The 12947-nt window shown below is 60.1% G+C and overlaps 1 protein-coding gene across 2 annotated transcripts; it reads right to left on the reverse strand.

Moving 5' to 3' along the window:
- Positions 1-7117: 7117 nt before the first annotated feature.
- On the reverse strand, positions 7118-12911 carry FXYD2 (FXYD domain containing ion transport regulator 2). 2 transcript variants are annotated; one of them, XM_054395506.1, is made up of 6 exons: positions 12811-12911; positions 8741-8779; positions 8456-8530; positions 7583-7616; positions 7436-7466; positions 7118-7295 (listed from the first exon to the last, which is right to left on the reverse strand). In XM_054395506.1, the coding sequence occupies exons 1-5, from the start codon at positions 12902-12904 to the stop codon at positions 7442-7444; spliced, it is 267 nt and encodes an 88-aa protein (XP_054251481.1). In that variant the 5' UTR covers positions 12905-12911; the 3' UTR covers positions 7118-7295; positions 7436-7441. The 2 variants fall into 2 exon arrangements, with proteins under 2 accessions (XP_054251481.1, XP_054251480.1); XM_054395505.1 differs by having other exon boundaries at positions 7118-7466.
- Positions 12912-12947: the final 36 nt, after the last annotated feature.

The following is a 12947-nucleotide window of genomic DNA, read 5'->3' on the forward strand; positions in this document are numbered from 1 at the left end:
ATAAAGAGCAGCCGTGGCCCCGGGCTGCGGCGCAATTGCGGGCGGTGCTGTGCCCCGGCGTGCCGCGCTCCTGCCGCCGCGCTGCCAGCCCGCCGGAGGTGCCCACAGCCCCGCTCGCCGCCGCCGCCGCCGCCGCTCCTCCTCCTCCTCCGGCCCTCGCCCGGCGACTGGCGGCGGGAGATGGGCCGGGCTCCCGCACACTCCCCGCCCCGTGCCCCGCTCCCCGGCCCCCCGCCGAGGGCAGCGCCCCGCTCCCCCCTTCTTCCTCCTCCTCCTCCTCCCACTATGCGAACAGGGGGGGTAGCGCCGAGCTGCACACCCCGCACCCGGGTGGCACCCGTGGGCAGGTGCCAGGGGGAGGTTACTAGCCACACTCCACGGAGACCCCCAGCTCGCTGCTGCACCCCTGCCAAGCTGGAGGCTCCCCCCAGCCCCTGCAAACCTGCAGCCTGGCCCCAGAATACTCCACATCCTAGCCCTGAGGCTAGGCCACCCAGGACCTTCTGGTCCCAGTGCCCCTCCTCAGGCATCCTGGACACATTTTAGCAGCCCGAGGACACAAACTGGGTTTTCATGACACAAGCAGCAGCTTGCTGCTCCCAGGAACTCTGCTAGGCCTGATCTTGCACCACAAGTTCATCCTCTGACCAGCAAACAACAAATAAACTCTTTGGGGGGTACTGCTCCACTTTAGAGGGTATTTAGCCAAGGCTTAATTCAAGGCCAGGATCTCGCTCCCCAAGACTTAGTCACACCAAAGCAAATTTGGACCATTAGAGTTGCTCAGAATGTTTTCTCCTGAAGTGATTAGAGTAGGTTTGTTTAGCTTTCCAAAACAGCCTTTCCAGTTTTCTATTTCCCAGCAAATTGGAATCGAAGCACTCAGATCTCAAACAAAACAGCAAGCATAAAAACCAAAAAAACAAAAACCCAAAACCCAACGAAAAACAAACCACAACCCAATTATTACAAATAAAAACAACAGATCTGGCTGAAAATGCAACCAATGTCCCCAGGAAGAAAAGAAAAAGATAAAAAAAAAAAAAAAACCAGAAAAAAAAGACAACCCAGCAGCTCCTTGCCCATTTTTAGCCCACAGCAGCTCATTGCAATTCCTCACGCTTGGAAGTCCCAGGGAAGAGTCAGAGCTCTCACCCACACCACCAAGGTGGTCCTGGCACAGCGTGGGCGAGCGGTTCCCATGTCACACAGCTGAAGAGCACAGAGAAGCTGCCTCCTGCACACACCCCTCTGTGTCCCCCTCCCTGCTCCAGGCCACACTCATTGTAGTGCCAAGCAGGATGAGGCCAGCTGTCCCCTAACCTGTGCACATGCACCCACCTAGGCCTCAGCACCAAAAGCAGAGGTGGGAACACACACTGTGCCCGTGCTGCGTGGGTCCAACACACCACAGCCTTCCTCCTCCTCCTCCCTGAGGATGTGCTTTCCCCTTCCTCGCTGCTGCCAAGCTCCATAGCTGTCACCACCCCCTACTCAGCCTGCTCCTGGGCCACCTCAGCAGCTCTGTAACTGTGTGTGGGTGTCCCCAGCACACAGCCCTCCCACGCCTGCATGTGCTGCTCCCTGGCCCCCTGCCACTCGCTTGTACCCCTGCCCGTGCCATCCGCGTCCCCATGAAGCAGCAGCTGATACAGAGCCGGTGCCCACACACCCCTCCAGGAACCGAGGTGCATTTCAACTGCTGCCAGCAGCCCCATACAGATGTTAGCTGGCACTTGGCAAGGAAATTGGTATTCATGCCCACACCCGAGGCAACAAGCAAATCCCAGGCTCTGGGGAGCCCCAGCCACATGCCAGGCATCTGCCCCCTTCTCTTGCTGGCAGCTGCAGCAGGATGGCAGCATGGGCTGGGCTGCTAACAGGAATCTTCCAGCCACAAAACCTGCTACAGTGCTTTGCTCTCCATCACGCAATGTGTTGGATCCGGGTGCAGTTTCCAGCCTCCTACACTCAGGAGTGAATGAAACAGGGGTGCGTGGGCTGGCAGGGCACTCGCTTGGCATGGCACCCACAGGGCCTCACAGATCTCCATGTGAGGAACATGTGCAGGGGGAGCAGATGCTACGCCCCAGCTCGTTTTTAGCTTCCCCCGGCTGCTCAGTATCCCCAGCGCCTTTCCTCAGCGTCCCTAGCTCACAGAATCAGCCTCTGCCGTCAGCGCCTACCTCCCCCTGCCCAAAGCTCCTTCCTCCCGGACAGGACATCTGCTGGCAAGCTGGGAAGCGGCACACGGAGCGACACCCACTGACGGCTCCCAGGGTGGACGATCAGCCCCGTGCCACACTCGGGGAGCCGCAGCCGGTCCTAGGGCAGCCTGCACCGTTCCTTGCAGCCCTGTTTGCTCCTCTATTGATCGCTCAGCCCAGGCCATTTGTCAGCCTCCCGTGCCCAGACACACGGCACAGTGCCTGGCAGGCAGCCAGGCACTCCCCGGAGCTGGGTCCTGCCAGCCCACACCTGGGCCTCAGCTCCTGCCCAGCAGCCACCATGTGGGCTCCCCGCAGCTCCCACATTTGAATAGGGGCAGGAAGCATTTGTGCACAGCCTTTGCACAGCCCTGAGAGCTGGCATCCTGCTCACACCCACCCCTTCAGCAGGCTGAGGTGCCCAGTGCCCACATACCCTGTTAGCCAGGTACATGCTTTCCCCCAAGGATATTTTTTCCACTAACACAGAAAACCCACTCTCCATACCAGCATGCAGAGGGGTGTCTGGAGAAAGCAGCCAGAAGAGAGTCCCCCCCGCCCCCCCAGCTGCTGGGGGCAATCACAGCCCAAAGGTTTCCTCTGGGCCGGGGAAAAGATCCTGCAGAGGATCACAGAGACCATCCCTTGCTACAGTGTCCCTCAGCCAGGGCACACTTCACCTCCATCCTGTCCCCAGCCTGATGGCCTCAGCTGCCCTCCCAGACAAATCCCAAGAGGAAGCAGCCAGGAAAACCCCAGGGCTCCTTACCTGGCACCAGCCGAGCAGCCACAAAGCACTTCCCACGCAGCAACAGCTTAGCCTCACAGCACCCCTCCAGCCAGCAGGGCCACCCGACTGTGACCCTTCTCTGGGACAAGCTTTGTCCTGCACTACCAACCCAGTCCACCACTAACCCCACACAGAAAACCCTCAGATGAGGGAATAGGCTGCAGCTGTGCTGGTAGCACGAGCAGCTGCTGGGGAAAGGGCCATGACCAGCAACACCTGAGCCTGTCCTTGCCCCTCTGTGCAGCCCGGGAAAGGGGCAGCCTCCTCGTACCCCAAGGGTGGCTCTGTGCTGGTGTTGAGCTGGGACAGATCCTCCCTAAGTCAGCTGTGGGCTAGGTGTGGGCCCCCTCCGTGCCCCAGTTTCCCAAGAGGGCACCTGATCCGCTGCCATCTGGGGCGGGGGGAGGCTAAATAACTGCCCAGGAGTCAGCGAGGTGCTCGGACCTGGCTAACGGGGGCTGGCAGATTCCCGAAAAGCAGAGGGTCCTCCCTGAGCCTCTGGGACGTTGCACTGCAGCCCAAGTGCTGCGCAGGACTGCGGGGGCAAGCGGGAGCCGTGCCCAAAACCATACCCGGAGCCGTGTCCGCTGCCGGGCTGCTCCGGGACCTGCCGCTTCCCGGGAAAGGCTCATTCCAGGCCAGAAGCTGGATTTGTGCTTCCCCCTAGTGTCACAGCGCGGAATGGGCACCGAGCCTCGGTTTCTCCGGAGCTCAGCTGTGGCTCCTTGCCCCCCGCGGTGCCCCGGGCAGGTGTCCCGCGTGCGAAGCGAGCCAGGAGCACAAGTAGGGACACCTGTGCAGGGTGCCAGCTTCTGCCACGGAGCAATCCGGCAGCACTCTGGTGTACACAGCGAGATGAGAGTGCCCAAGGCATGTGCCCAGGCTGGCAGGAGCCCCGACACAGAGATGATGCCCCGTTCTGTGGCAGTGGCCAGGGGCCATGTCCTTTCCAGCCCCAGGGCAAGCCTGGTGGCACAGGAGGCTCTGCAAAGTTCCAGCAGGTCTTAAGACTTGCAGACTGCAGTCACGAGGACCCTTTTTCTGCTTCCCACCTCCCTCCACCACGAGGAGACAGCCCCCGCTGAAGCCGAGCTGCTGGGCTGTGCACCCATGGCACCGCCGCTGCGTGGCCAGGCACAAGCCTGGCACCAGGGTAGCCGTCTGCCATGGAGTGAGTGATTATTGCCTAGAAACCATGGCGCTGGGGTGGCACTGGCTTGGGCTGGAGGCTCAGCTGGAGTGTGGCTCCTCCCGCAGGCACGGCGCTGCCTTTTTGGGAGCAGAACAAAGGGAGAAGGAGGCGTGGGGCTGGCTCCCTGCCAGCCTGGTCCCAGCTCTCCGCTCATCAAGGGTCCCTCTTTGGCTCCATTAGTCACCATTTGCTGCTCTCCTCTTTTAACTAACGAGAAGCCATTTTGCATTCACGTTTCCTCCCGGGCCAAATGCATCCCTGGCATCATGGAGATGGTGGAGCAGTGCTGGCAGGCTCCAAGCATCTCTGGCTGCTGCTCCTCACATTCCTGCCCCTGTGCCTCCTCTCCTCACATCCAGCTGTGGAGGAAGCACAAGAGGTGGCCAAGCCACAGCCATCCAGATCTCCTCTTCCTCACGCGTGTCCACCCAGAGAGGCAAACAGGGAATAACCACTGCCAAGAGGAAGCTTTTTGGAGCTGGAAGCCTTCCTAGAGGAAAGGGACACTCCAGTTGCCCCCTGTATTATTTACCCAATCCCCTTTGTGTCATAGAAAAGATTTACTTAGAGAAGATTAATGGCTCAAGGCACTGTGAGAGAAATCCTCCAAGATTGCCTGGTTCAGAGGATAACACCTCCTTGCCCAGGCAGCCTGTGGGCACAGGGAAAGGGCTGCAGGGCTGGTGCCAGTCCCGTGGGACACTATGAGCTTAGGCAGTGGCTGGAGGGGAAGCAGCTGAGCTGAGATGTGGTGACCTCTCCTTGTGGCTTTCCCAGCTCCCTGATCCCATAGCTCCTGGTCTCAAGGTGCAAAGTGAAGGACTGTGGAGATGTGAAGAGAAGCTGGGAGCCCTGCTTCCCAAGTGGCTCATGCCCAGCACCCCTGCCCCTGGCACAGGGCAGCCACATTTACTACACATCACATCATTCCCCGGTGCTTTCCCTGGGTCCAGGTTCCCTGACTTCATCCTAGAGAGGACACAACTTAGGTGGTTGGCCCTGACAGCAGCCTGGCACTCCCCCAGTGCCAGCCTGAAGGTGTGACAGTGTGCCCTGCCCAGCAGCCCCTTGCCATGGCACAGCCCTGAGCCCAGCTGGGGTGCAGAGGGCTGTGGGTGTGTGGGTGCACACGTGGGTGTGGGGGTGCACACGTGGGTGTCCACAAGCCGTGCAGGGTAATGCTATTAATGCCATCTGGTGCCGAGACAGAGCTGCCCTGCCCAGCAGCCAGACACAGCTTTTCACTCCCCTTAATCTCCATCTCTGCCTGTGGGGCTCTCCAGGGGGGTGGGGGACATGAACCCTGAAGGGCATCGCCTCCTCCCTCAGCCCTGGCATGCTTGGGCACAGGGGAAAATGGAGAGCCCTGGGTCTAAAGGGCGTGAGAACCCTGCCAAGGATGGGGCCAGGTGGTGGTGGAGTCACCATCCCTGGAGGTGTTCAAGAAATGTGTGGCCATGACACTTGGGGACGTGGTTTAATGTCCATGGTGGCACTGGACTGGATGATCTGATCTCAGAGGGGCTTTTCCAAACAGAACTATTCCATGATTCCATGACACTGTGTCCTGAACCTGCCTTCCTGGCTGCTGTGACCCTTAGTTCCTTCTTCAGGGGGACACATCCACCCTGGTGAGCAGCAGGAAGTAAGCAGGGCCAGCTCTGCTGTGAGCAGAGCCTTCAGCTTGTCCCTGCAGCCAAAGGGGAGAGCTTTTCACCCTCCACCCAAGGGCTCTGGTTCCTCTTTGTTCTGTGCAGAGCTGCCATGGGTCTTTCCTAGTGGGTCAGTGTCAAGTCAAAATTATATTGCCAAATAATCTCCTTACTGTGTTAAATAAGCACCTCAGATCAGGCAAATTGCACAGATTTTGTCTAATATCCTTCCCCCAGCTAATCCTGTTTGACTGCCACTCTGTGACCTCCACTGCAGCCCAAAGGGGAGACAGTTTCTCCTCCACCAGCTGCCCTGGGATGGTCGAGCATCCAGAGCACTGCAGCGGGCAGAGCTGAGCCCCCCCGCGAGGCTGCGGACCGGGCAAAGGGCTGCAGATAAAGAGGAGACCTTCCCTGAGCTGGGTAAGAGCCCCGACTGACCCCTCCCCACCCCGCGGCGCCGCGACCTGTGGGTTGAGCTGGGGCCAGCAGCCCCTCGACTGCCGGAGCTGCCGGTGGGGTTGCCTGGCTGGTCGCTAGATGTCTGTGTTGGACCAGCTCAGCTCCCTCCTCCCTCACCACCCCATCGGGAGAGGTTTGCTCTTTTTTGGTGTCAGAGATGTTCCTGGCTGCCACCCGGAGATGAGAGTGGCTGTGAAACCAAGGAGCTGGCTGCACTATCCCAGCTCCATTCTTGCCCAGATCAACCACTCTGGCCTGGTTTCAGCTGGGATAGAGATCATTTTAGTTCTTAGTAGCTGGAATAGTGCTTTGTTTTGGACCCAGTATGGGATTTGGCATGAGAAGAACGCTGATAATAGCCTCCTGTTTTCAGTTGTTGCTAAGGAATTGAGGACTTCTCAACCTCCTGAGCCTTGTCAGAGTGCAGGTGCCCCAGAAGCTGGGAGGGAGTGGGCACTCAAGCAGCCCGTGCCCACTTCTGCATCTGGCACGAGCAGCAGCCTGCAGGGCATGGGGTGGTACTGCAAACCCCTCACTGAGCATCCCTGGGGAAGGGCACATGCCACAGGATTTGGGCACCAACAGCTGGAAAAGCAGCCAGGAGCAGGAATGTGTCCCCCCCTCTGCAACCCCCGGTGCAGAGCCAGAGTTGTGCCAGCTGGCTGCTCACTGCCAGGAGGTGCACAGAGGAGCTCACAGAAACCTTCCCTGGGTCTGTGTTGGAAGATGTCTGCAGGGTACAGAAGTCATTGGTGCCAGGCCAGGAGAGTGGGCGATTCAAATGCCTGGGGCACAGAGTTTAACCTCTCTCAGCTTGAACTTTATTAGCCAAGGAACTCTCGCTGGCTGCAGCAGAGGGGAAAGCACGAGGGCAGTTTGTGCTCTGGCCCTGCCTGGGGTGAGCAGGGTAATGGATCCAGTGGAGCGGGGCAAGGGGTGGTTCTTGGCAAGGACTCCTTCTCTTGGGATGAAGCTCAGCTCCCATGGCAGCTCTGAAACCAGAGTGGGAGGTGTTAGATGGCCATCAGCTCCCCTGCTCCTGAGACAAACCCCTGTGTAAGTACTTCCCTGAAGCACAGGAGCCTCAAAGCATCGCTGTCTGGCTACCAGCTGGCTGCATCCTGAAACCTACCTGCAGCTACAGGTCCTCATTGGTGCCCTGTCTGTGGGGGGGAAAGCAAGGGCATGGCTGAGATGGGAGCGAGTCCAATCAACCCCCCCAGTCCTTCTCAGGATGGGGAGCAGAGGTGAGGCTGCCTTCAGGCCATGCAGTACTCACCTCCTCTTCTTCCCTCCACAGCGGAACCGCTGGCCTGGGGGCAGAGGAGCGACTGAGACCTCTTGTCACAGGAGCCTTCCTCCCCTGCCCCACCTCACCCACCCCTCTCTGCCCCTGCCCACAGGCTTGTCCCTCACTAGGGACCAGCAACATCGGATCCTGAGGCTTCCTCGAGCCCCCTCCAGCACGGTTCCCACTGGTGTGGGGTGACACTGACCCCACTCCCACCAGCCCTGCCAGGCCAGCCCCTCTGCATCTCCCTGAACCCTGAAACTGCAGCCCTCAGCACTGCCAGCAAAGCACGAGACAGAACCTGCTTGGATGTCTGCCTGTCTGTCTGTCCGTCTGTCTCCCTAAGCTGTCCCTGTGATGCCAAATGCAGGAAGTTTTCTCCTTTCTCCCCAGACCCTCTGGGCAACGTCGCTGGGCATGGCAGAGATGCTGCAGCTGCCCATGGCCCAGCAGAGTGAGGCAGGGCTGCAGGGTGCCCCTGCACGCCTGGTATGGGGTCTCTCCGGGAGCTCTGAGGTCTGAGGGCTCTGGGAAAGCTTCTTTCTCACTCTGGAAATGTCAGAGTTTTCTCTGCTATTTTTAATTAGTGACCTTCTCCCTGAAGCTTCAGTGCTGGCAGGGAAACACTAAATATTTACGTGGTCTCCTTCCCAACTTGCCTTCTGCTGGGAGCTTGCCTGGGTGGAAATTTCCCAGGCAGCCCCAGCTGCAGGCGATGCCCACCCCCTGGCACGGTGGGGTAGGGTCAGCAGTCCCCCTGCCCTGGCACCTGGCCAGTGCCTGGCACCAGGTGAGGAGGGAGGTGAGTGGATAAGGGGCAACAGAGCTGAGGGCAGCGTCCAGCCCACCCAAGGCACTTACTGAGGATGATGAGGAGCCCGACCACAAAAGCCACAAAGGCGAAGATCAGGCCCCCGTTGCGGATGGTCTCATAGTCTGGGGAGGAGGAGAGCCCAGCAGGTGTCAGCCTGGCTGAGGTGTGAGGCTGAGCCTGCAGCACAGAGCCTGTGGACAGCTATAGGATGGGCTGCCCATCCCGCTCCCATCCTGCTCCCATCCTGCTCCCATCCCACTGCCCATCCTGCTCCCATCCTGCTGCCCATCCCACTGCCCGCAGTGCCCAGGAAGTGTGGGGCACGCACTCACCGTAGCTGAACCTGTCCAAGCCCTGCCCTGGTGCTTGCTCTGGAAAAGAGGAGAAACCCAAGTGAGAGCCAGGGCTGGAGTCCCAGGCTCGTGGTGGGTGCCTGGACAGGGAGGTGAGGTGAGAAAGTGAAGACTGCAGGCAAGAGCACTTCCACTTCCTGAGGGCACAGCCAAGCTAGGAGAAGATTCCCAAACTGCTGTTTTTTCACCCCAAGAAGACTGAAGTTCCTGGTGCAGGATGCTCTCACAGGATGCATGGGAGCCCTCGAGCCCCAGGTGAAGCTCCAGATTAGGGACTCACCTCCGCTGCATGCAGCAGCTGCTTGCTGTTCACAGTGCCCTTGGGAAGTGGCACTGCCCACTGGGCTCTGAGTGCCAGCCATGGCTCTGCACCCGTGGCACCCATCAGCCTTGCACCAGGGGGTGTCCCAGTGGCTTCCTTCCATGCCAGGAGGTTTGCCCATCTGAGGGCTGCATGCCACCCCTCCAGGCACCTTACCTGACTGTGCATCCCTCTGCCAGGAGCCGTTTGGAAGGAGAGATGCCCCTGAGAAGCCAAACACCAACCAGCATCAAGGTGCCCACAGCCATCAAGCTCTGGGGATCCATCCCTGTGCCTGCCCTGAACGCTCATCAAGAGCTTCCCAGGATCATCACGCAGAGATGCCCCCCATGACAGCACCTACCCTCCCAGGGAAGCTCCTCTGGGGTGGGCAGTGCTGGCTGCAGGTGCTCCCTGGGGCACCCTTACCGTCAGCCATGGTGTCCGGCGTGCCGTGCGCCTGGCTCTGGCAGGGGGCACCTGGGGAGGGCACATTAATTGGGAGGCAAACCTCATTAAACATTAACGGCCTGCTGCAGCCTTTATCACAGTCACGAGGGGAGGCACAGGGCTGCTGCCCGCCTTTGGGAAGGAGGCCCAGGAGGGGAGGGCCGGGCATGTACCCACCGTGCCAGCAGCAGGGAGGGCTGGGCACCCCAGAGTCACGGGTGTCCCTGTCCCAGCTGGGACAGGAGTGGCACACCTGCCCTTGCTTTCCAAACATCAACCTAAGTGGGCTTCACTTCCCACCATCCCAGCAGAGAGCTGGGCTTGGGGATGGGCTGTGACCACCCATGGCTAGAGACAAGCGGGCATCACGCCCCATCCTTGCAGCCTGGCACTACAGATCCTCACCACAGCCAGGTCAGTACTGCCCAGCTCAGAACTGAGCCATCCCAGGGGGCCTGGAGCACCTCAGCACAGCAACACCCACGGTGCATCCCTGCCTGGCAGTGGGTACCAGGACTCTGCAGCCCTTCAGGGCTGTGCCAGCCCTGGCTGGCAATGCCAGCTGCCAGGTGGGCTGCTCAATCCAGTTTGCTCCAATCTCACAATCAGTGAGAGGCTGTCACGTGCCCAAGCTGATTACTGCTGCCATGGCTGGGTGGAGCTGGCCCCAGGGCAGTGCTCCCCTCACCATGCCCAGGGCTTGCTGGAGGTGAGCGGGCACCCAGAGCCCACCACAGCTCTTCTCTGGCACTGCACTGCAATGCCAGGCCCCGGGAGGGTGATGTGTGTTGCCATCCTGGGAATTCTGCTGTCATGGAGCCAAGACAGTGCTGAGCATCCCCCTTGATCATCGTGCCAGTGCCCACCTGACAGACTGAGGGACAAGGGGACTCTGTGCCCGCGTGCCCTGGGCAGTACAGCTGGGCCAGCTGCCCACACACTCCCTGTCCCTGGCTGTTGTTGAAACTGCTGCTGGCTGCAGAAAACAAGCAGCAGGGAAGGGGCTTGGACAGTCCTCTGCTGCTGCCAGCACAAAGCCTGTCTGTGCTGCTCAGGGGGCGAGGTGCCACTGCTCTCCCCTCCTCCCCAGCCTGGCTGCTGGCACTGCCCAGCACACAGGAATGATGTGGGAGTCACAGAATGGGAGGGGTTGGAAGGGACCTCCAGAGATCGTCCAGTCCAACCCCTCTCCCAGAGCAGAGCACACAGGAACGTATGCATGGGGGGCTTGAAAGTCTCCAGAGAAGGAGACTCTGGGCAGCCTGCTCCAGGGCTCCAGCAGCCTCACAGGGAACGTTCTCCTCATGTTCAGGTGGAACCTCCCGGGGTACAGCTTGTGTCCACTGTCCCTTGTCCTATCACAGGACTCCACTGCAAAGAGCCTGGCCCCTGCTTCTTGCCCCCCACCCCTCAGATATTTATAAACACTGATAGACCCCTCTCAGTCTTCCCCAGACTAAACAGCCCAGACAGCGGTTCCAGGCCCTTCATCATCCTCACAGCCTCCACTGGACACTCTCTAGCCTATCCCTGTCCGTCTGAAACCAGGGAGCCCAGAACTGAACACAATACTCCAGCAATAGTCTCAGCAGGACAGAGCAGAGAAGAAGACCCTCCCGTGACCTGCTGGCCACACTCTTTGCCCACCAGCATCCCCCACAGCCCTGGAGCCCAGGCAGAAGCCACAGCCCCGGAGCTGACGCTGCCAGGCACCACCACGTCCGATTCCTTCCTGCCTGGCTGCCAGCACGGAACACACCAGTCCCTCACCACACTGCCCCAGTTAAAAGGAAACACAACAGCTCCGTTTATTTGACACCAGTCAGGACTTTGCCATTTGCACACACCACAGGGATTGCTTTGTTTCGTGTGAACACCGACGGGCACACCACGGGCACCAGGGGCACTCCAACACGGGACACGTGGCACACAGCTGGGCTCGGGCTGGGCGGCTTGGGGGCTGCTCTGCCCAGGGAGGGCAGGAGGGGAGTACAGCTCTCTGTGATAGCCAGGAGGAAGGCAAAGGACATGTTTCTGGAGACACAACTCCTCCACCCTGGGGATGGGACAGAGAGAGCTTCCCAGTGCCAAGCACGCAGGAACACAGCCTGAGGGCAGGGCTGCTGCGGTGGGGTAAGCATGGCAGAAACCCCCCTCAGAACCATCCTATTCCTGGCACACAGACAGCACTGTGGTGTGTTTCAGTGCACCCTGGGGGTGCCCTGCAGCTGCCCACACTGACTCTGCCATGGTGAGCACCCCTGACCAAGCCAGCAGCCTCCAGCCCCAGTCAAGGCTGCACTTTTGTGTGCCCACAGGCTCAGGGAAGGAGCCGGACTCACAGGTTTGCCTCTGATGGCCCTGGGCAGCTCTCGTTGCTGCTCTGTGGGGAGAAGGGGCAGATGGCACCAAAGGACTGACAACATGTAAGCACCACAGGACAACAAGCAGGGCTGACACGAGTGGCCATGTCCTGGGCCATGGCACGGGGGTGACAAAGGCAATGGGAAGGGCAGGGAGCAAGAGGAGGAAACGTCACTGCCCCTTCCCTGCTGGAGACAAGCATGGGCAGGATCCTTACTTCAGTCCCTGTTTCTCTTTAGCCCTCAGGGACTGGGGAACCTGCCCCCTTCGGAGCGCTGGCAAGGGGCTGATTTGTGCTGGCTGGCAGGGTCCCAGCTGCCCAGCCAGCTTCTGTCACAGTGTCACCTGCTGGGGCATCCCAAGGGCTCCTCTGCCACCACAGCATCTCCTCACACTCAGAGCAGCATCCCACACCCATGGCTTGGCTTGAGCCTAGAACACCACCAGGAGAGCTGAGCAGGCATGAAAGGGGAGCTGCTTTCAGCCTTAAATCCAGCACCCTGGTGCCACCACCCAGGGGACCCGAGTGTGGGATGTCCCTGCCTGCCTCGTCCCCCACCACGGCTGCCCTCGGGCTGGGGGCACGCAGGAGGATATTGCTGAGACTGCAGTCACAGTGGGCAGGTCCCCAAAGTGCTGTGGGACTGATCCCTAAGCCCTGCCCAAAGCCAGCTGGGGGTGAACCACGAGCATCCTGCCCATGGCACCACCTGGCACACAGGCAGGTTCTGAGCAGGGCACGTTGGGGTCCCCAGGGCTGTGCTGGGCTCCGTGCCCCACGGTGCTGCCCTGCTCCTGGGTGGCCAGCACCTGCCAGTCATACAGAGCCCGAATCACACGCACAGCACGAGGAGGGTGAGGAGGAAGTCACTATTACAACATCAGCAAGGACTAGCCCTAGAGGCAATGATCATCTCACATCAAGGGTACACACCACGGGAGGCAGAGAGGGCGTGGGTGAGTCGGGTTAGTGAGCAGAGAACCAGTGCTGGAGCACAGAGGGTGGCACAGACACAGCAGCTTGGCATCTCCTCAGAGGGACCTGTGGCTGCCAGTTCAGGTTCCTCGCAG

The sequence above is a fragment of the Indicator indicator genome, chromosome 34 (genome assembly GCF_027791375.1).
Source record: "Indicator indicator isolate 239-I01 chromosome 34, UM_Iind_1.1, whole genome shotgun sequence".
In the NCBI taxonomy this organism is placed as follows: Eukaryota; Metazoa; Chordata; class Aves; order Piciformes; family Indicatoridae; genus Indicator; species Indicator indicator.